Source organism: Haemaphysalis longicornis, unplaced genomic scaffold (genome assembly GCF_048455015.1).
Source record: "Haemaphysalis longicornis isolate Haplotype H1 unplaced genomic scaffold, Haemaphysalis longicornis Haplotype H1 scaffold_10, whole genome shotgun sequence".
NCBI lineage: Eukaryota > Metazoa > Arthropoda > Arachnida > Ixodida > Ixodidae > Haemaphysalis > Haemaphysalis longicornis.
In genome coordinates this window covers 99,465,780-99,488,299 of record NW_027526204.1, presented here as the reverse complement: position 1 = coordinate 99,488,299, position 22,520 = coordinate 99,465,780, and the positions used below count along the sequence as shown (strand labels likewise).

The following is a 22,520-nucleotide window of genomic DNA, read 5'->3' as shown; positions in this document are numbered from 1 at the left end:
GCTGCTTGGTACGTAGTATTAGACTGTTGAGTCTTCATAGGAGCACCTGAAAAATACTGCAGGGAAGCCTACGCATTTTGAATACTTATCGAGAAGCTCTGATCGCTGATCCTCGCGAATAAGCAAGAAAGGACGAGTTACACACGATATTCTGACCGACACTCTGAAGAAAGTTGTTCTCTACTCTTCGTGTGTTGCAAGCTTGTGGGGGATACAGCTTCAAATTATTCAGATGCGTCATAAGCTGGAAAAATAACTGAGTCGCTAGAAATACGCTTTTTAACGCACTACAGCAACGAAGCGGGCGATTTCTAGCCCAGGCACTGTTGCCCCTCACAAGCGGAGTGTAGCAGACGACAGCGGCGCGAATCCCTAAGCCGACGTCAGAGCCAGGGGGCGCCACTCAAAGATCTCACCGCCAATAGGAGTTTCAAGAGCTGTGTATTGAAACATTAGTGAGTGACCCAGTCTACTCATTTGTCTGGGTTGGGTGTGTGCTAGGCTGATTGAGTGTGCTCTTGTTTGTGTCAGGAGTGTTCAAGCAGTCAGAGTGCACGCTCGTTGGGGTAAAGCAGATATACTGTTCTGTGTTGCTTCTGGGGTACACCCACTGTATACAATAGGCTCGTCACCTGCTGAGTATACTGGTGTTTGTGTGAAACTGACTCATTCTTTGAAATCAATCGATAACCATTCCACATAGCCGAATGTGTACTGTCGGGAGCTAAAGTCTGGATTCCACGCAAGCACCAACCAAAACACACTGCAGTGCCACCTTGGGGAAGGGCGACTGCTGCCGAGATAAAGGCTGTGTCGCTTATTTTAACTGCATGCATCATAGTTTGCACCTATGCGTTGATGCAGTGTTGGTAAGCAGAGTGACTGAACAGTGTTGCTTCAGCTGCACATGTTGTGCCTCTTTTCAAAGGTGGCCCCAGTGAGTGGCTGAATTTGCAGTTGCTATATGTGTGCGCATTAATTGTCATCTGTGTTTCTGTTCTTTATTGTTACTCCGTCTTCTTCAGTCATCGTTGCACTTCCTATACAATCTGGGACTCAAGAGTAAAATAATGCATACTCTGGCCTTGTTTGAATGAAGCATGTCGTGTGCTTGAGTTCGTCATAAGGAGTAACAAGAGCGGCCCACTGGTTCAGCATATCATTCTACGCTAATTACATCGTTCATCATTGCTCAGCGAGAACACTTAGAGAAGGTGTGACACATGGGCAACCGAAGCGAAACAGCTCAGTCCTTTTTCGTAATAAAAGCGTATCAACTCAGGCGAGCCAACGAAGGTGCATGCAGTTAAAATGGGACGCACAACCAGTGTGTCGACAGCAGAAGCTCTTTCGCATGGTGGCCCTGCAATACATTTTGGCCGCCACTTGTGTGGACTCCATACTTTTGCTCCCGACATTAATGAAATGGAAAAAGTTGGCTTGTTGCCATTTAGGAATCGTCATAGCACAGCTGCAACCTCGTGTAGTCTTCAGTGTTCCAGCTTTGTGTCTGCCTTGGAATTGCTGTGCTTAATTGAAGGAGTGGGCACTTTGGCTTCTTTCTGTGACTTCAAATTAAGGGAACGGCCGTTGTATACACAAAGGAGCCATGAAGACCGAATACAAGTTTGTTTTATTGGAAAGATTTCGCGTTTTATAGTGCCCCCAGCGCTTGTCCGGCATCAAATGATGCCGTATTCACTGAAAAATTGATCACTTTAGATTAAATTTTGAATCTTCATCCAAATCGTAGGTTTTCGTAATTTCAGCAATGATGTCATGAGCGCGTGTATTCAAGCGAAATTCCACTGCGTCATTCGGGTTTGCGGCCTTGCTGCCCATCAGCCCTCCCAGGTGGTACTACTATAGTCATCCACGAACTGTTGTCCGCCGTTGCTTTGTTTTTGAGCGTATTTGCACCTGGCTTGTTTTCGTTACTGTAATAAGTGATCGTCTCGTGAAACCTGGGGTATCCTTGACAAACGGGGTCACGTAAGACAACGCCGCTTACGCCAATCGGCCAGTGTCCTGTAAGACAACTTCAAAGCGGCAGAGTGCTGTGCACCTAAAACAAGCATAGTGCGCCCAGTATCAACAGCTGCGCATCGGTACTTCTATGCTTACGTCTGTTTCCGTAACTTCCATTGTTTACTGCACCATTCTTACTGCTGTAAAATGAATATGCATTACACTTAAGCGCAAATAGTTCGTTCGGAAAGCCTATAAGCCGTGCCTAATTTGCGTTTGCTTTTTCCGTCCTCGGCCAATCGCGCAGCTGGGCTGATCTGACATCATAGGTTCTGTTGCGGGAAATGAGCTAGTGAGTCGCATGGCCATTCCGTTTTTCCTAATTATGTAGCTTATTTAAGCGAAGTGTGCGTTAACAGTGGTGGCATTATGATTCTAACGAGGCAATCTTTCGAATGAATCGAATTTGTGTTTTGTCCTCATGACTCCTTTAACTAGGATCATGATTGCTTGGCTGCCTTCTGGCCATCATGTCTTAACACACTCCTACTGAGAAACATTTTTCGGCAAAAGTGGTTTCCTCCTCGGTTGCCACCTGGACATTAATGAGCGTTACAAGTGTGTAAGCAGTGCCTGCAACCTGATAAAAGCAGACTTGAATTTCGAGTTGTCAACTTTCCATGTGATGTGAGTGGTGGTGGCACAATGCACTTCTGACAGATGTAACAGCAGTAGCTATGCTGATGTAACAGCAATAACTATTCGCCGCGAGCTCGACATGTAGGTGGCGACAGCGTCGCGCTGCTAGTGTGGATGCTCCACTGAGCGGCCCGTAAGATTGCACACTGTGGGCGCGCTTCGTGCCTTTTTCCCGCCGTATGTGCGCCCGAAAGGTGCAAACAAGAGTGGTATGCTGTAGTTCGGTTCCTCAACGTTCAATGTATAACATGGAAGCGGCAGTCAGTTTTCATTACTACGCAAAAAAAAAAAAAAAAAAAAAGCGACGACTCATCGGGAATCTCAGAATGGCCGTAATTGTGGCAATGAACTTGTACGCTGTGGCTCGTAGCAAGCTCGATCTTTCCAGACTATGGCTTTGAGTCTTCAATAAAAGCATAAATAGAAACAAATCAGGAAGCCTCGATCTCTGAAATTCAGTTTACAACGGCAATCTCAATCGCTTTCACTGGTAGCATGACGCATTCTTGCATTTGTGGGATGCCCTGAAATGGTAACACTACTTAACTGCCCCGAAATTCTTTCTAAGAGCTGACGATATTTTTTGTGTGTTCAAAAGGCAACATAAAATTACTGAATTTTGATCAGCGCAGAGATATAAATGTAACCGCTCTAACGGGTCCTTTAAATGAAATTTTAACGACTCTGAAGTTAAGGTTTGATGAATAACGGTTTCGGATCACTTATTTACGGCTTTCGTCGCAAGTGAACTTGCGAATTGAATTGTCAACGAACGCAGTACAATCAACATCTCGTGTTTAGCTAGGTTTTCGCAAAGTGACAAGCAGGTTTACAGTGTGCAAACCGGACCTCACAGTGAGCACAAATTTTCTGTTACGGCTGCTCTGTTGACCATTTGCGTTCCTTTTAAAATCTAACAGGGGCGTGCAACAGCGAGATGTGTTTGCATTCTTGGGTCGCTTACGAACCCTAAAGATGGCAAATCAAGTTGCGCTGTTGCAGATGTAGTAAAACGTTACCTTTTTATTTCTCGTTGCGAATCAGCGCAACGGGTTCCCGGTAACTACTTTGTTTTGTAAACTGAACATCGCATTTGTCTTGGCATTTAATTCTTGAGGATTGATTAAAAAATGCAAGGATAAAAGATGTCGGTGCATTTCGTTTTTTCTTTTTTCGGGGGAAGGGGGGGGGGGGGGGGGTCTGCAACGTTGCAGGAGCAGCGTGAAGAGAACGCATGTAACGCGAAAAGCCAAACTACGGTTATCACTATTACTTACAATCGAAACTACACTAGGCGTCGTGTTCTGTAGCGGTGAAAAAGCAGTACGTATTTTCAAAACTGATTGGTCCGAGATTGTCCAGGAATTGTGGCTCGCCTTTTTCGAAATTGTATTGAAAGCAAGCATTATGGGAAAAAATTATAAAAAAAAAAAAACAGCGAGTCATGGCACACCCCCCTCACACATGTGGGCAACAACGTGCATTATATTACGCGTTTTCTCCTCTTTTTTTTAAACTTAGGTCCACCTCAAGAGGTTAAGACGTGACCATATTAGGCATTTGGTTATGCTGAGTGAGACACGTTTCTGGACAAGGTGATTCATGTCGGATTTGAAAATGATATATATGAAAATGACACACAAAATGCCACATGACTGACGCAAACTCACAACTAGCTGCTTAATTTTACCGAAAAATCCCCCTAAATACTCTTGCGCATCCATAGAAACGTATTTTAAATAATACGTAAAATTAGCTACTCGATACAGTTGAATAAATGTTTATTGCTCCTCCTCGGTATAAACAACGACTGTCCAAAAATGATATTTATTTTAGAAATGGTACGGGAAGGACACGATCACACAGGCGCTTGCGGGTGTAAAATACGGTCCGGTAATGTATGGGCGGTAGCGCACGGGTCGTGTGCAATGTGTTTTTGTTTGTTTCTTCTTTCTATAAGGACACAGTGCAATTTTACAAGGGTGTGGAATTTGCACGCGTATGCACAGGTCTTGTCGCTTCTTACCCATTTTGCGTACTAAACTTTTATCCTTTAAATAATCACCACGCCACCTTCAAAAAGCACCCTTCTACGTTCCCGAAACGGCAGACGGCTGCATTCAACAATAAGAAAAGTGCAATGTGTGGAAGCAATGTTTATAACACGTTTCACACTCAAGCGGTGACCAGGGCGAAGATGTTTCGTGGAATTAAACCAGCGCATTAACCCGCAACGGCCGCTGATTATTGCGTTTCTAGAGGAAATGCGCAAGCAGAGGTAACTATGTCATTGCTTACTGCCAAACGAGTACACATATTGGTTGTTTTGTCGTGTGCAGCACGCGTCTTGCGCCGCACGCAACGTGAAAAAGCAGACGACGCGAGAGCGCCATCCACACTAGGAGCGGTTCGTCCCGCCGCTGCCAGGGGCCGACTGTGTTCGCGCTCGGGGCGAATACTGTCGCTCATGAATATAAAGCTCTGGTTTGGTTTGTGAATCAAACACTGCTGATTGCACTTGGCAGTTGCATGGTCAATTGCGATAATGCAGCTTTATGCCATATTTATTGTTTAAACTCGGTGAGTGATATGTTGAGGATGGCCCTCACACCCACTGTTGTACCCAGCTGTTCAAGGTGAAACAATTATCGTTTTCAGCATAACTGTTAAGAGTGGAATGCTGTCTCGGCTAGTGCTTGGTGCGAAGCTGGATCATTCTTGCTTGCCCAAGACCACTTGTCAAAGCTTGCTTCAGCCACCACGATGTCATTACAGTGAAAAACTCGTTTATTTACAAAGGGGTGGCGAGCCAAGATGGCGGACTGGGCTACCAGCCAGCTTCATCGTCTTCCTCCTCAGTATTGTAACGTGACATCTTTCTCGCTGGTGTCAAAATTTAAGGCGGCCAATATCGCAAGGCCCTGGAGGCCATAACATTTCCCCCATCAAAGATGCAGCCATCTCTGCAAGTCAGTGAGTGTCACGGGGTTCAAAGCGTTTCAAGCAAGGTACGCGAGCCACTTCAGTTCTGCGACTACGCCGTCCTCAAGCAGTAAGCTGAACATGACATAGTTCAGACAACTAAGTCAGTCAAGGTCCACAAATGGGCTGTCTTAATGTGACAGCAGTTTCTTGCACAGTCCATGCTGTCGCTGAGGTGTCCAGAGCAAAACCAGGTCTCCCCACGAGTACGAATTTCCTGATGTCAGCTGTTGTAGCGGAGTTTCTAGCGGTCTTGTGACGGCAGTATGTGGAGACTAGTGAGTTTCTGAGCTTCATCAGCAACGCAGAGGGTGTTTGATAGGCTGGCCTCGTCTTGAAAGAAGGGGAAGATGGTGTTGAGGTAGTTGGGGGAACACGTGCGTCAACTGGGTAGAATTGTCTCATTGTCTCATGCTTGGCAGTGTGGTAAGCATGGGGAATAAACGGCAAGATGTCGTCCCAGTTGTGGTCAGAAGCAACAGGCATGGCATTCATGTGAGACCGTTTGTTTGTTTATATGGCACTGAATGGCAGAATTGAGAATCGGACAGATGAAGTAGCTCCTTAACGACGTCAGCAGTGAACTGGCGCCCACGGTCACTGATGAGGACACAAGGTGGGCCATGTTGAAGTATACGGCGACTGAGAATGAAGTTCGTCACTTCGGCAGCTGTTGCAGATGACAATGCAGCTGTATCACTATGGCGTGAAAGGTAGTCGATGCACACGATCATCCAATGGTTCCCATTCTTTGACCGAGGTTAAGGGACCATCAAATCTATGCCCACTTTTTAAACTGGTAAAGGGGGGGGAGGGGGATTCGCAGGGTGGAGTCTTCCCGGCTGAGCAGGCGTGGCACATTTGTTGCGTTGACACTGGGGGCAACTCACCACGTACAGCTCGGTCGACTGTCACATTTTCGGGCAAAAATTAATGCTGTTGTGTGCGGTGAAGAGTGCATGCACAGTACCGATGCCCAGCTGTGGCGTAGTCGTGCATAGCATGAATTACAGAAGAACAATTTTTCTCCCATTACTAGGAGGTGCCAGGATCCCGTCGGCGAGTAGCTCTTCTTGTGTTGCAGACCATTGTGAACACAGGAGGATTGGGTCTGACCGTACAGCAGTAAACAGTGCTTTCACTGAACCCGAACTGGAACTAAACCAAAAAAAGAGAATAGCATTTACTGGCTCACGGCAAAGAAGTTAGAACATTTGTTGTTGGTAATCCGCAGTCAATGTCATTTGGTGCCGTCAATCTGGTAATCACCAATGCACTTTTCCCCCCGCAGACCAATCGCAACACTACAAGCCCGCTATCTATGGTCGCTAATTGTCACATTTGTGGTCTTAATTCTTGTGTGTCACTTCAACATGAAGCCGAATGAAGTCTTGAATAGCCATACATACATTTGCTTCTCCTGAACAAGTGCAGTATATTTTTTCCCCATTGCTTAAATTTTTCTTGTTGATCTGTGGTAAAGAATGTAACAGGTTATCTGCTGTTCCTTTTATTCATTTTGTTCCTTTTGCTGTTATCTGCTGTTACTTTTTTAGCTTGCCTGGATCAGTCCTGAGAATTGGTTACATCTTGTGAGAAAAATAAGGCATGCAAAGAAGGTAGCACTAGCAGAAAAATATCCCCGGTTTGCCTGCAGTGTGTACTGCACGTCCCATTCCGACTTTCCTGTTGGCAAAACATCATGTAGAAAGCTTCTACTGTTGACATCACTGTGCGACAGATATAAACATGAAGTTGCCTCCCCATACTGAATTCAGATGTCATTTGAATAGCTTCAACTTCCACAACTGAACTAATTATCAAGTGTTTTCATCATAAGAGATTCTGTCAGAGAAGTACCTATTTGAAAAGAGCTACAGTTATGTCCAGTAATAAGCTAAAACAGCTTCTGCATTGAAATTATTTGCCACAAACATGATGAAACATAGACCATCAGTTTGAATGGTTTGATTGTCAGCTGTACACCACAACATATAGGTCTGTGATTTTCCCCAAAAATAGTACCCGGGGTAAATTTGTATGTGCACATAGCACTGTTACTAGTAGTGATGCCACAGGTTACCTACACTTTGCCCTGTAAGTGTATGTCAGTGAACAAAAATTTTGTTTCGCTTAAATGTGTTAAAGTGTGCACACCTATATGTTGTGTAAGTGACAGGAGAAGAAGTTCGAGGACACCGAAGCATTTCTTATGGGTTTGGAATGCAAAACCACTAGTGTCCCATTGCATGCATGGTTTTCTCCACAAGCAGCTGTTGGAATTTCTTGCCGAGACTGGCCTATACACTATTCTGTAGGTCATGAAGCCGCTTGCATCCCCTCACTTTCCTTTTTTTACCCCTCTATTGCTTCGATGCCCTGTGTCAAAATTGTGCAATAAATAAATAAAAAGAATGCCGCAGAGTGTTCCTTCCAGTGGGTATGTTCACATCACAGCCTATAGGAACTGGTGAATTCACCGTGAATTTTGAAAGCACCTTTCATTATCAGTCGCCAGTCCCACTCTGTCGGTATGTGAGAATTTAGTTTGTTATGAGAGTAAGGGAATTGGCCATGAGCTTCTAACAGCAGTCATTGTCATTGTCACCTTTTGAGAGAGTAAATGTTTATTGAAAGGGAGAAGAGGCCGGCCTAAGAAACTACTTCGGCCTGCTATTTCTCATTGGGGGAATGGAACTGGGGACAAAAAGAGAACGGAATGAATATGGAAGGTATGAGGAATGACAGTGAAATCGGCAAATGAACTATGTACAAGCAGTACAACCAATAAACGCCTCATGTACAATGGGTCGCTGAATCAGATTATTACAGGGCGAGTGTCCAAGTGTAGTATTAATGCTGCCTCGAGGATCTTTCGCTCACTAGAGTACTTTGGACAAGCGCTAAGCAAATGTTCGATAGTTTCAGGACAACCACACAGAAGGCAGTCTGGGCAGTCCTCGCGTCCGATTGTGTGGAGACTTTTAGGTCAATGCTACTCCAAGACGCAGCCAGTGTAGCAATGTCTCTTCACTTCTGCGAAGCCGAAGAGCGTGAGCGAGCTAGAACTTTTGCTCTGCATCGAGCCGGTGAAGCCGTTCATGTCGTCCGTTCATGTCGATTCTGCGGGCCAAACGAATGCAAGGCTGTAGCTTGTTTACGTGCTCGGTAGAGTATCGTGTTGGCATCTTGCCATGTGATGGGTATAGCCAAGAGAGTTCCATTGTGGTGTGTCTGCTGGGCTTCTGCATCTGCCAATGGGTTTGTGAGAATTATGGGTGGGTATGTGAAGTTGCAGCCAAATGCGATTTGGTGGACCAGCCAATTGGTTCTGATGGCAGCTGTAGTCGTTGCTGGCTAATCCACCTGAGTTGGTATGTCGTCATGCCAATATTCATTTTACCCTGTCATTACTACCGTAATGTCGACCCTCTTTACGTGCCAAGCAATGTCGCAATCACTGTACATTGAGCTTAATGTACCAGTTGTCCGTGTTTTCCAAGTAGAAAGCCACAACGCATTCACAAGACCCACTTTCACTTGGAACAATAAAACACTGGCGACGGGGATACATACTGGGATCACATTTTAGACGTGTATTATTCCCATCCAATCCCGAATTTTAATAAAAAAAATCTGAGAGCTGACACTATAGCTGATTAGCGATCGCAGTGACATATAGTTTGCCTCGGGTGATAGACAGAAGTCAATCTGGCATAAAGCATGTACAGACCTACAGATGTGCATTTAATGTTGAGTTTAAGTGCAAGGAAAATCAACCTTTGTCAGCCTGCAACCTTCAGTTGTTAAAATTTTGGGAAATATGAAAGCCTAAAATTCTTAAGTTGAATGAAAAGCAGTAGAACTTACACTGATTGTTGTCTTGAAAAGTGTTTTTGCTCCTCCTGCTAGTTTCTACCTTTAATTTTATGTGTGGTGAACAAAACTTCACTTCATGTAAAGTTCATTTCAATAGCCAACACGCCCCTCCACCATGTGTGTAATCATTTCCTTAGCCGGTGCAGTATTGCATTCTGGGTCAATTTTCCTGCTTGGAACTTCTGATTATGCTAGGTGGCAAGTTGAAGGTGAACTTGAGTGAGTTTGTGTTGTGGGTGCCCAAGAGTTTTTGTGAGGGTGTAAAGGTGGGCAGGTGAAGGGCCGTTTTGTAGGCTTTCCATGGAAACACTGGTTCCAGAAACTTTTTTTTTTTTCTTTCCAACCATTCCTGATGAAACTTCATGGGCTTGTTCAGTTTTTTTAGCTGATTTCAAATATCTAATTAGTTTTGATGTGAGGCAACTAGTTTCTGTGTTAATTAAAAGAATTTCTTGATTGTTTTTGAGAACAGTGGAAAAAAAAACTATTCAACAAAAGATTGCCAGCAAGACATGAATAGATACCAGAAGTGGTGGAGAATGAAACGTGAAGCAGTTTTTTTGTTTTGCAATCACATACAAGTTTACACCAACTCTAACTTGTAGGTTTGAACTACTACTGCTAACCAATTAAAAATAATGCTAATTAAACAACTACTGAAACACAAAATGCAAAATCTGCTTCCCATATCGCATGGCTTACACATTCAGCTTCACAGTGCGAAAGAAACGATCATTTCTAGCTGCACTACATGCTGGGATGTACTATTGGCATCAAATGAAACGCGAACATTAAAATATGAACCAGAACGTGCAAAATTGAAAAGTACTGTTTGTAGAGTTCATAAAATGGCTTGCTATTGTTATGTTTGGAAATCCCCTGTTTCGAACTTTGTTTTTGTAACTAAGCGACGCGTCATTTAACTTGCATGGAAAGAAATCGTGCTATTTGTGTGTTCAGGTTCATATTTTCGTGTTAGCGTTTCATTTGATGCTGATAGTACCTCTCGAGAGTTTTGTATCACTGCGATACCACTCGAGGCGAAAAAGTGTGGAATTATGGGAAAATAATTATTTGTTAATTAAAATTGGGCTTCTATGGCTTTTATAAGTCGGTGGCACTGTTCCACATATGGAATTCTTGGAGGAAAAACTGCAAATCAAGAGAAAAGTGATACCTGAAAAAATGCTTTTTTGGGCAATTTTTTGGTCCCAAAGACCCATGTTCCCCCTTAACATATCAAATTTTCTTAATTCAGGGGGGTTCGACTGGAGTATAAGTCACCCTGTAGGTGATGCGACTAAGCAGCAGGGCCTGTTTGAGCTTGCTTGCAAGATTCGTTCTCTCAGAGTACTGCGTGTTGGTGTCTTAGACGTTGAGTGAGGCATGTAAGTTGCGAACATGCTTTAGTGAGTTGGAGGCTAAGGGCAGCACTCGGGCCATCACGATGCAAAGGAACGCCAAGATTACACAGAGCAGAAACTTGGGGGATAGGAGTGTTTTTAATCGCCAGAGTAGAATTTGATGGGGTTTCGGCAGGTCTTTCTCGCGTGCGTAAGCGAAGCATTAGTAGTGTAGACTTCTCGGATTGGCAGCGTAGCCCTTTTGGTATGAAATACGTGTTGATTGTATCTATAGCTTGCTGTAGGGTGTCGTGTCGGCTCCAACTGACCTTGAATTGTCCACAGTATGATGTTGTCGGCATAGAGAGTGTAATGAAGGTCTGAGATTTGGTGAAGGTCTGAGATTTGGTGAAGTCTTATGGGTGAGTGGAGTAATTAGCATTGAAAAAGAGAGGTGATGTAACGGAGCCTCCAGAATTTTTTCTTCGCCTTGTTTGGCTGTAACAGCGCGTGTTGAGCCAACAGTCTGGTACAAAAGCCAAACATGGCATAAGGATACTGTCCGCTTGTTCAAGGTGCGTGGTGATTTTTGTATGTACCAAGTGTTCAAATGTTTTGCCAACAGAAGAGGTACAGGCGTAGTTGGAGGTTTGTGGATCTTTGGTATGAGGGTGATATCTGCTCGTCCACTGTGCAGGCAATTCAAACAGTGCTTGTGCGGGCTGTTGAGTTAGATAACAAAGCTGTTTTTCTTTGTAATGAATTCCTTGCTCTGGCTTGTATTTTTTTTGTGTGCACTTTCATCCTTTCATGCTCTTTTATTACCTTTTTTGGCCCCAATCTTCCCCCGAAATGAAATCCTGGATACGTAACTGGTGGGTGGATGATGTTGCACCAAGAGATGTTTTTTTGCACCCCCACGCTCACGTGTCTTTCCTTTGTGCTCCCATGCCACTATAAACTTGTAGTCCCTGTTTCGCAAACAATGCTGCGTGCATTTGCAGAATTCCAACCTTCAAAGGTCGTCATCAGTGGTACAACTGACAGCTGGGCATTTGGGCACATGTGGACATTAAATTTGGGTTTTGTTGAATTTATTTTGAGTGTTCTATTATCCTTCTCTGTCACTGAAGTTTTCTGAAATATGCCCAATTAGCAATTAACTCGTGATATTTTGCAGCACTAAATTCACTTCAAGTAAATCCTATGGCTAGTTTAGAAAATGTTGAACTCCGATCGATCCGTAGGAGGAGGAAATAACTTTACGCGGTCGATAGGGGAGGCCTATTCAGGCCTGTGGCATTCTAGACGACAGCCAAGATGCCTTAACACCTGGCGATGTCTTCCTTTGGATGGCCCACTGTTGGATTTCAGGCTTTTCGCTGTGCGGCACTGTTTCTCATTGCTTCTTACTAGTGATAATAAATGTTTCTTTTGAATTTTCGAGCCCATGTTTCTGTATACTGGGGCGTTCTCATAGCATGCGAGCCAAGGTCGCAAGCTTTGGGCAGTGTTTACATCCAGCGTTGTCTATTTCCAAATGGAAGGGCCAGTACAGCCTTGGGTTTGGATAAGTGATCATCTTGAGACGTCTACACGCCACTTCTTGTTTCTTGGTGAGCGAGGGGCCAGCAGCCGGGTGGCTTCGTCTTTCCCCTTTGTAGTGAACAAGCACGTCTCGGCGAGAACAGACGCGATCTTTGGAGTTGTCTGTGGAATGTGTGCTGGGGCTCTTGGTGGGTGAGATCTCGGGCAGCCTCGTTGGCCCGTTCGTTGCCTTGTAGTGCCACATGTGCGGGGGTCTGGTGTTTTGGTTCGTCTCATGGCGGGTAAAGATCCTGCGCCTTCCGCTGGAAATTCTTCCTTTTGCAGATCGCTTGATGGGAATCGCTAATCGTTTTCCGCACTTGGGTAGCTGCTATATAGGGCTAGGGCAAAGGCCAGTTCTTCGTCCTCCTTCGGGTGTTTGGTTTGGGTGGAGCAGGGTTCAAGAACTTTTCTCGAGCAGTCGGTAGCGGCTGAAACCATAGCTCTACGTGGCTGTGTCAATACAAACAACGTGCGGATTTCCTCAAGTTCCTGGACTCACAGCCCTCTCCGCAGGGGTGGAGATGTTGTCGCCGACGGTATTCTCGTATAAAATGCGCAGGCTGTCTAATAGGTGTCTGCTCGCGGCTGTCTTGGTGAGGTGCTCTAGGTGCGCATTGTGTTGCACGGCTTGCGCCTTGATTTGTTCTTCGAAAGTGTTGCGCACACCCAACGCGTCATATTTTTCGTTTGGAGCGTACATGGGTATTCCTAGGGCTTAGTCATGCTCATTTCTTGATGAGGCTGCTTGGTTTGCAGTCATTTTAAAATATTTACGGAATTGTGGAGTTGTTAGGGGTTTGTGTGAGGGAGAGGCTGGAAGATGGGTACTTGTTGTTAAGGGGGGGATATGGCGATCCACCCGCCCCAGTTGACTGAACAGTTCGCAAACTGGGGTCACTTAAAATCTAAGCTGAATAAACTTGCGCAAGCGCTGTTGGGTAATGAAATTGTAGGTTTAAAACTGTACTGTGACCCTTGATCTAAATTCCTGCGGAGGCTAAATAAGTGATGGGAAGCGGCAGCGTCTCGCGGTGTCCTACGGCTACGGGTTGAATGTGACAAGCGGGAGGTCGGCGGGGGAGCGGGGGCGATGCTACGATATGAATTACTACACACTTCTAGCTTCACTGTACTATCAGTTCCGTTCGCCCCTAACGAGATCCGCGGCTTGTTTGGTTTTAATAATCAGTATCCTGGAGTAGCTGCCTAGCGATGATAAATAAGGGTATCTAAACAAATGGCGTAAACATGCACAGCAAACCGCGGTATGTACGTGCGTTGCTTAAAATCAGCTGCCGACCGTTTTTACCTATGATTGCCTTTGTGCAGTCGCGCGGGCGCCTGCTGGCAGCTTGTTATGTAGCTTTGTGCTTTACACAAATATTGACGCCCAGATGCAACACACGACGCGGGGTGCTGCGCGTTTCTCGCGCAAGCACGACCATTGCCCAGGTCAGGTTAGTTTTTCCAGACTGCTCTCACACTACTGAAGTTCGCGTAAATCCATATCGCGGCCTCTCAACGCCGAAAGTACACAACAAACGTCTTCGAATCGAGCACGCATTAATAAAAAAAAAAGTAAAAGCATTGCACGCACGTCATTGGACTCGCCGGCCAATAAGATGGCTCTAGCGGCGCCGGAGTGCGCGGTGTGACGGAGAGACCGTTTCAACCCCTTCCGCCATCCGCCGGGCGTTCCGGCCGCCGGAATGATTTTGGCCGGAACGGAACGACCTCGCCGGAGGTACCGTTTATGGGCCTACAAGAGCCGACAGCCGCGACGGGCCCGGCCCGTGTTTTCCCCGCGTTCCGCCTTTTGTGACTGCGCGGGCCTTCAAAAGGACGGCGACACAGTGCAGTGACTCAGGCGGAAGGAACGGCTATGCAGGGCCGGACGTTGGGGCCGGGTGCCGCCCGCTTTTTAATGCTCGTTTGTTCAAGGCTTTTCGCCGTCCCGCCGCCGCCGTTCTTGACTCCTGCGGCGGGACGTTCACACGAACTGCGAGGTTACCATTTTCTCCGCCCTTCCTGAAATGTTACGTGAGCGCAACGGTAAAATTAGACCCCCCCCCCCCCCCAAAAAAAAAAAACGATTTATTTTTTGGTAGTTTTACTTATCACTTCTACTCCCATTTACTAATTTACACAGGGGGGGGAGACAAACGCAGCCTTTCACTCATCCTCTGCACCCCCCCCCCCCTCAATTTTCTCAACCATGTTTCCATGCACCGTTTTTTATATTTTTTTTCTAAAAATGAACAAAGAAAATAACCGAAAGTTCCGAAAGAATGCCCTCTCCCGTTAAGGTCAAAATATTAAATTTATTGAAAGACCTTCATGATTGCCCACCCCATAAAGTCGCTCTAGCTTCAATACCTTCGGAAGCACCAAGTTTACGCACAGGCAGTGGAACAGTGAGCTTGCCAGCTGGGAGCCGAGTAAGCTAATAGTGCGAAGACGGAGGGCCGCACCAATGGAATCCTGGACTAGGGACACTACCCATTCAGCAGTCCGACTGCACTGTTGAATAAAGTTTTGCACCTCTCCCTCTTCCTTCCTTCACAGAAACATCTTATGGCTCGATAACTGGGTACTGAACAAGAGACCCCTCGAATCCGGCTTGAATGGTAGACAAGGGGGGAGAGGCAACAGATATAAAGAATAGAAGAGTGGCATAATAAGCGTGCAGTTTGGCCTTAAAGGGCCCTGCAGACAAAATATAAGCTCGTGTTATCCGAAAGATTTGGCGTTTTATAGTGCCACCCAGCAATTGTACACAAGAATAAGATGCTTTATTTATTAAGTTGAAATTTCGATTCTTCCGCCAAATCGTGTTTTGTGACATCTGTGATGACGCAACAAGGACAGGCCTTCAAGCGAACGTTAGTGCGCTGTTTAGCATGCAGTGGGCTCCAGAACGCCTTGTTTGCCGTCAGTCCTCCTAGATGGCGTCACCATACTGCGCAGGACCGCTGTCTGCCTTTGCTCTGCTTCTGACCGTATTTGCACCTGGCTTGTTTTTGTTACGGTAGGTAGTAATGGTTTCGCGAAACATCGACAAACAGGGTCACGTAAGACAATGTCACTTACGCCAACCGACCAGTGTCGTGTAAGACAACTCCAAAGCACCAGGCTGCTGTGCAGCTATAACAACCATAGTGAGCCCAGTACCAACAACAGTACGCATCAGTACTTCTACGTTTACATGTACTTTCGAAACTTCTATTGTTTACCCCACCATTCTTACTGCTATAAAATGAATATGCATTACACCTAAGCGAAAATAGCTTGTTCTGCAAGCTTGTAAACCGTGCCTAATTTGAATTCGCTTTTGCAGCCTCATCCAATTGCCCAGCTGTGCATATTACGTCATAGGCTCTAGTGTGAGAAATGAGCTAGTGAGTCGCTTGGCCATTTCCTTTTTCCCTAATTACATAGCTTATTGGAGTGAAGTTAAGTAGTGTCAGTATGATTCTAGCGAGGCAATCTTTCGAACAAACCAAACGTGTAGGGACCGTTGGTCCTTTTGAGCTCACACCGAAAAGTGGGAACTTGAAGAAGCCACTGCACCATAAGCATCGTGTCGGAGGCAAGGGCGTCTCTGTCTGAAGATATTGTTTTGGCATTTTTCAAGCAGTGCAGCACCTCTACAAGTATCGACGGTTCTGAAGACAGAGTTTAACCAGCTCTTCGTCTCTCTGAGCAGTGACTTGAAGCACGGCAAAGCATGATGCACGAAGCACTACTGCAGCTTCAGCTTGATCTCGATTGATTGATTGATTGATTGATTGATTGATTGTAGGGTTTAACGCGCCGATGCAACGCAGGCGATAAGGCGCGCCGTAGTGCAGGGCTCCGGATTAATTTTGACCACCTGGGGATCTTTAACGTGCGCCGAAATCTCGTACACACGGGAGTTCTTGCTTTTCGCCTCCATCAGAAAAGTGGTCGCCACGGACAGGAATCGAACCCGCAACCTCGTGCTCAGCAGCGCAACGCCTTAGCCACTGAGCTACTGCGGTGGGTTCAGCTTGATCTCGACAGCGATGCATCGTTTGATGGCTTCGGCGATAATCAGTAAGAAAATAAATGAGAATGCTCTATTTATGTGTCGATTCAGGCCACATTTTGTGTTTTTGGCACTTACAGTGCCAACTGCACGGAAATTTTTGACAACATAAAAATAACGTGTCATGTAATAGTACACATAAGAAGCGTGTGAAATGCAAAATACTGCATTTCAAACATGAACGCGTGCGGCGCAAATTGGTCGTGAAAATTCAGTTTTCCAAACTGAAAAACAAAACAACAACAAAAAAGGTGACCAGTACTAGCGGCTGCTCACAGCAGCCTTCAAATGAGCGTAGTCGCGTTGCATGTCGCATTGTTATTTTCACAGAATAACTACCACTACTGTTTGCCAGTGCGGTCGGGCTGCTGAATGGTTGGTATCCCTAGTCCGGGATTCCATTGGTGCGGCCCTCAGTGTTCGCACTTTCAGCTTACTCAGCTCCCAGCTGGCAAGCTGACTGTTCCACTGCTTGTGTGTAAAATTGGGCCTTCCAAAGGTATTGAAGCTAGAGCGACTTTATGGAGTGGGCAATCATTAAGGTCGTCTTTCAATAAAAATTAAGGCCATCCATAGACCTCTGCCCTGTGCGCGCGCCATCTCCACACACTGTGATGACAAAGAGGTTGTCTTCCAGGCACCTTCCCCTACGGAAACCGTTCTGCAGCTCTCCCAGGACGCCGATCTTTTCTGCCCAGGCAAACACAGCCTCGCAACCACTACTGTTTGCCCAGACAAATGGGGTTAGGTGCATTTCCGACATGGCGTTGCTATTGCTCGTGATCAAGTAGACTGTACGACAGCTATTTTTGCACCAGAATAACTACCACAGTAGCAAACCTTGGCATTGCGAGTAAAAAAGCAGGTCCGAATTAACAAAGCTACTTGCTTGTGCGATATCGTAAAGCAACTTTGGTTAGCCGGCCCCTTGGCTATCATGTTGCTCTGTTTGAAAGGAACAAACTGCGCACGAGCGGAGATCAATCACATGTCATTACGTCAGAGTCCTTCAATGCCTTTCTGGTCATGAAACTTCGCCGTCACGCTATGCGAGAGTTTCGTTTGCTGCCGCGCCGCGGCGCTGGTGTTGATCGGAGGGCAGCCGGGGCCGTGGTCAGAGCGCGTTTGCAGGGAACGGACCACGGAGTAAGATAAAACAGACGCTCGCGGCCTTATCAGCAGTGGGCTTTTGCTTTATGTGTTGTGGGTCGCTCAAATGGACTTATCATTTCGTGAGTGGCGAAAAAATCTGCTGCGTACGGGCATGCTGCTACTGCGTTCCTGCCTCCCGCTGCCCTCCAATCTTCGGTGGCGCCACTCGCGGTAGCCTTTGTCCCCGTACGAAACTTGGCTGGGAGTTTCATGACCAGAGAAGCATTGAAGGACTCTGATTACGTGCAGACACCCTTATGAATAAAAGCCCAGTATTTTTAACCTCAGCGCACATCAAAGCTTGAATTGCAAAATTGGTCGGAAACCATATGTCAGCTTCCACAGCTAGATGATGCCCTACAACATGAAAAAAAGTTACCTATACCACTGTTTTCTACTTTCACCAAAGACATCTGCAGCTGATAACATTTCACTTTCAAGTAAAATGTAAATTACCACCCTACAAAAGTAAATACACACTTTATTTCGGGACTCAAAGCCCCGCAATGTGCTTTGCCGCCTCCTCTGTGCTTTACGCATGCTTTAAGCACACAACGCTTAAAACTTAACCAACAAGTACACATTCGCTTGCTCGGAAGGAAAGAAAAGGCAGTGGGCAAAGGAGCGCGACCACGTGATCCCCATGTTACACACACAACTGGGTGACCGTGCTATGTTCAGCAGAAGTGTGAGGGTATTCCGTGCGCAGCTGCTGTGCCTGCCTTCTGGCACCAAGGGTGCCTGTGACAAGAGCATTGGCACAGTTTTGTTTTCGGTGGATGTAAGGTTTTCCCAGTGCAACAAACATGACGAATACCGCTGATGATTTCATTTAAAAAAAAAAACTCTGGTTGATTCCCCTGTCATAGGAATTGGTAAAACACGAAAGGGAAATGTGCAGCGAAATCTGCAGCTGAGCATGATTTGCAAGTCGGCGGCTGTTTCGTGGGTATGCTTGGCGAGCGACGTCATGCTGGCGGGTCGCTTCGGCAAAGGTGTACTGGCGTCATTTTCATGACGGATATGACGTCAGTGAAATCTTGGTGTATCCCGGCATTAAACATTGTCGTATTGAAATACAAAACCCGGAAATGAACAACCCGAAGTATAACGTACTCCTTAGTACTTAAGGTTGCTTCCCCGCACGAACACCCTGTGTGAAGGGATGCACCTTTTACAGGCCACTTGCTTTGTTGTACTGGCATCACTGCCGTGATGGATATGACGTAAGCAAAATCTTCATGAATCCCGGAATAAAACACTTTCATGTAAAAATCTAGTGAGGAGGCCACATGGTCACATAGGCTGCATGTCGCTTCTGTTTGCCACTTCAAAACGCCTATGTCAGAGTTTCTTTTTCCGACGTCGTCTGAATAACGCATGTAACCGTGCAAATTGTGGTCACACCACAGGCAAGTCCTGCAACATCCGCTAGGCTAATAACAATAACTACAATAAACGTGAAAAGTTCTAACTCTAAACAAGAATGAACTCAGGGTGGCCCCAGAATAAGGTGGACTGGTGCACCCATGCTTGGAAGGAACTCTGCAGCACGCTTTTAGCAATGCAAATAAACCTGCACGACGCTTAGATTACACTGCCAGGAACACCTGAGTCAAATACTACATGTGCACTTGAAGTGGTACACTCGCAAATCTCTGTGAAAGATGTGGGAAAACCAACCATGCTAGCTCCAATTTCTCTTATTATGCGCCACTTTACGTCATTACAATGGTGGACGTCCTAATGGGTGTTGCTGGTCTATGTCACGGTTTATTTCTCGCACTTTCGGTTGCACTTGCACCGTCGTCGGCACTGTGCCCTAACCTCTTGTACGCCTGAACCTGTACGTACAGTTTTGGCGTTTCTTTGCGTTTTGAGTGCACGTAGTTGAAGTGATGAACTCAATACTTCACTTCTAACCAGGCCACTAACGAGCATTCATCGCTTCAAAAGGCCCTACCAGCCTGAGCGCGCGTTTGCAAGCAGGCACCGATGCCTGCTTTGTGTGGAAGCACACCGGAAATAGACAACCCCACGTTGCCGAGAACCAGAGAAAACTCCCCGGTCTGTGATATATCAAAGGCTACCAAAGAGAACGCCACAAGCCGCCCTGCTCTCCGGGTGAGAGTGTGCAGCCTTCATCGTGTACTACACAGACGAGTTTAGAGGCAACAATGGACCTTTTTCCAGTACCTGTCCACCTAGCGCCTGCCAGGGCGAACTAAAAATGGCATAAGGCGGGCTTTCGGAGAACTCATGCACAAAATATCCTGGTCCTGCAGTCCCTCTCACCTTTCACATGAATGTCACGGTAGCAGGCGCAAGTTCCCGAGACTAACCTGCAGTGGTCTGCAGTGGCCCTTTTTCCTGTACTTTTTTTATTACTCCCTTACAGGCAGGCATGTGCTCGCAGTGCGGTCAGCCTCGAACGCCTTTGCCCCTTTCCTTAGAAACCCTGTTTTTGTGTGCACAAACGAACCCACCACGAGCTGTTGAAAGAAAAATGATGAAAACGCGCAGCACTAGACAGCATAGCCGCTCCCCAAGCAGAAAGCTGTGGGGAACGGCTATTTATTTATTTTGCTGGAGGCACCTGCCAAGAATGGCTGACCGGCAGCCCGCGCATTGCGCAGATCGCTACTGGAAAAAGGTCAATTATGTACGATTTTTTATCTTGTGTAGCTATGGAGATGCAGGACGGATTTTTATAATTCTTGTAGGAGGAGGATTGCCGGGACAATAGACCTTAGCCCAAAATGCATTCGGATTAGTCATTGGTAAGTGCTGCATGGCCCCTTTAATAACAGAACTCAGTGTATACCAGCCCAGTTCCTCTACAGTTGACTTTCCCACGTTGCTTCTATACCCTGCAGTGGAGTCTCACAACAGTAAATGTGCTCAGCAGAGTATTGGTCTGCGCGAGTTGGTACATAGCGAAGTATCGATGTGCAGCACAAGATGAGGGACAGAAACACAGAAGACGACACACAGAGTGCTTCGTGTGTCGTCTTCTGTGTTTTTGTCCCTCGTCTTGTGCTGTGCTTCGAAGAAAACTTCGGAGAGTCCTGCATAAGTGCGACGGATGCGGCCAGAATGTTTACGCACACACCATTGTTGCAAGGTGTGAGAATAGATGGCATGAACCATGTAGTAGCGATGAAACGATGCATTTACGTGATGAGACAAACTTCACACGCAGCCATAACGGAGCCTGTGCTGCTGGCTGCCTGCGCACACAGCTTCTTCTTCAGCGATTGTCAGGGCCACAGAAGTATGCCTTACTGCCCGCTTCTTTGTCTTCTCGTGACACCATTAGGGAATTCCTCATAGGAGCTCCCGCAACGTTTTTTTTATAAACCCCTTTACTTCCGCAAGTGTCCTAGTAGAGTGAATGAAGTCTGCCCCAAAAGCAAACAAGTCCTGCTGGTCAGATGATGAAATAATATTATTCCAAGTCGTCAAGGCCGAAATGTAAGACTGTCAGCCCGTGAAAGTGGAATTGATGCTTAGATGCACATTTAAAGAGGCACTAAAGGCCAAAGGCATATATATTGGTAGATTGGACTGTCGTGAATCAAGAATACAAATATAGCACTGACGGCAGAAGCAGTTGTTCAGTACTAAAGAAAATGCCAAAAGTGTAAAAACAGGTGTCGCCCCCTTCATTCCCTTTCCCACACTACAAGTTGTGACAAATCTTGAAGACTGCTACGCAATTACAAGGCGACAAGAAGGCTGGTGGGTAAAGAAGCAAACTATGTTTATTGACATTTACTGAGTGGTAGCAAGGTAGCCTATATCGTTGCAGACTTACAATAGTGTCTTCTTGAGCTATCCACTGTTCTCATCATTACCATCATCATCATCAGCCTGGTATGCAACCAATGTGTTCTTCCAGTAATGACGTACGGGGCAGAAACTTGGGGTCTCACTGAGCGACTTGAAAGAAAACTTATATCGGCCCAACGGGCTATGGATGGAAGAATGGTTGGGGTCATGCTTAGGGATAAGATTATAGCTGCGTATGGATTACGGAACAGACTCATGCGGAAGACCTTCCCATTTTAGTCCACTTTTCTTTCTATCTCAAAAATTAGAACACAGCTCCATATGAGAGCGACCCCACAAACTTGAAGTTCACCGTCAGTGTGGCTAATTGGAATACATCCTTGTAGAGTGTGGCCCAAGCAGTGCTAACTCACCGAGAGCTCGGGATCTCGTGGTAGAGGATCCATTTGCAGAAGTACTCGGGCACGATTACAGCCGGCGTTGGAGATGGGGTGAAGTTTGAGGGCGTGGTGATGGTGGCACTGGGCGTCTCGTCGCCCAGGAAGTCGTCAGTCATCTTGACCGGGTGGCGGCCACAGTGACGAGGCACTCAGGTTAGGGGCGACGTCATGGCTTTGGTGCTAGGAAAAAGCAGAGGTTGGGAACGAGCATTATAGCCCTGTCACACGGCAGATCTAATGACATTTAGAGCAAATGTCATTCGCTCTAAATGAGATTAATTCGGCGCCACAAGAGAATACCGAATGACATTTGAGGCGAATGACATTTAGCGGCTAACTGAGGTCTCGGACCTCAGTTAGTGGCCAAACAAGTAGCCTTGACAGCAGTAGCGTGTGCCTCGACAGAAAAATTCACCAATAATCCCGAGAATATTGTTTCTAAATACTGTCAGTAAACTTATATTTTCTTTCTTGTGCTGTTGTTCAAATAAAGAAAGACAAACAAGTACTAACAAAAAAGAAAATCTTGTACCCAGTGTGCACGCTAGCCTAATCCAGATTTTTTGCAGACTTGTCACGGCTAGTAAGGTCTACTGATGTCACTTA

At 46.1% G+C, this 22,520-nt stretch overlaps 1 protein-coding gene across 2 annotated transcripts in view; it reads right to left on the bottom strand.

The window, feature by feature from the left end:
* LOC144158946 (transmembrane protein adipocyte-associated 1 homolog) overlaps positions 1-22,520 on the bottom strand; it is a 75,176-nt gene that overhangs the window by 44,470 nt on the left and 8,186 nt on the right. For both annotated transcript variants that reach the window (XM_077690149.1, XM_077690150.1), the window contains one exon: positions 21,888-22,094. In XM_077690149.1, coding sequence (XP_077546275.1) covers positions 21,888-22,030 — 143 coding nt within the window. In that variant the 5' untranslated portion in view covers positions 22,031-22,094. The remainder of the gene's footprint in view (positions 1-21,887; positions 22,095-22,520) is intronic.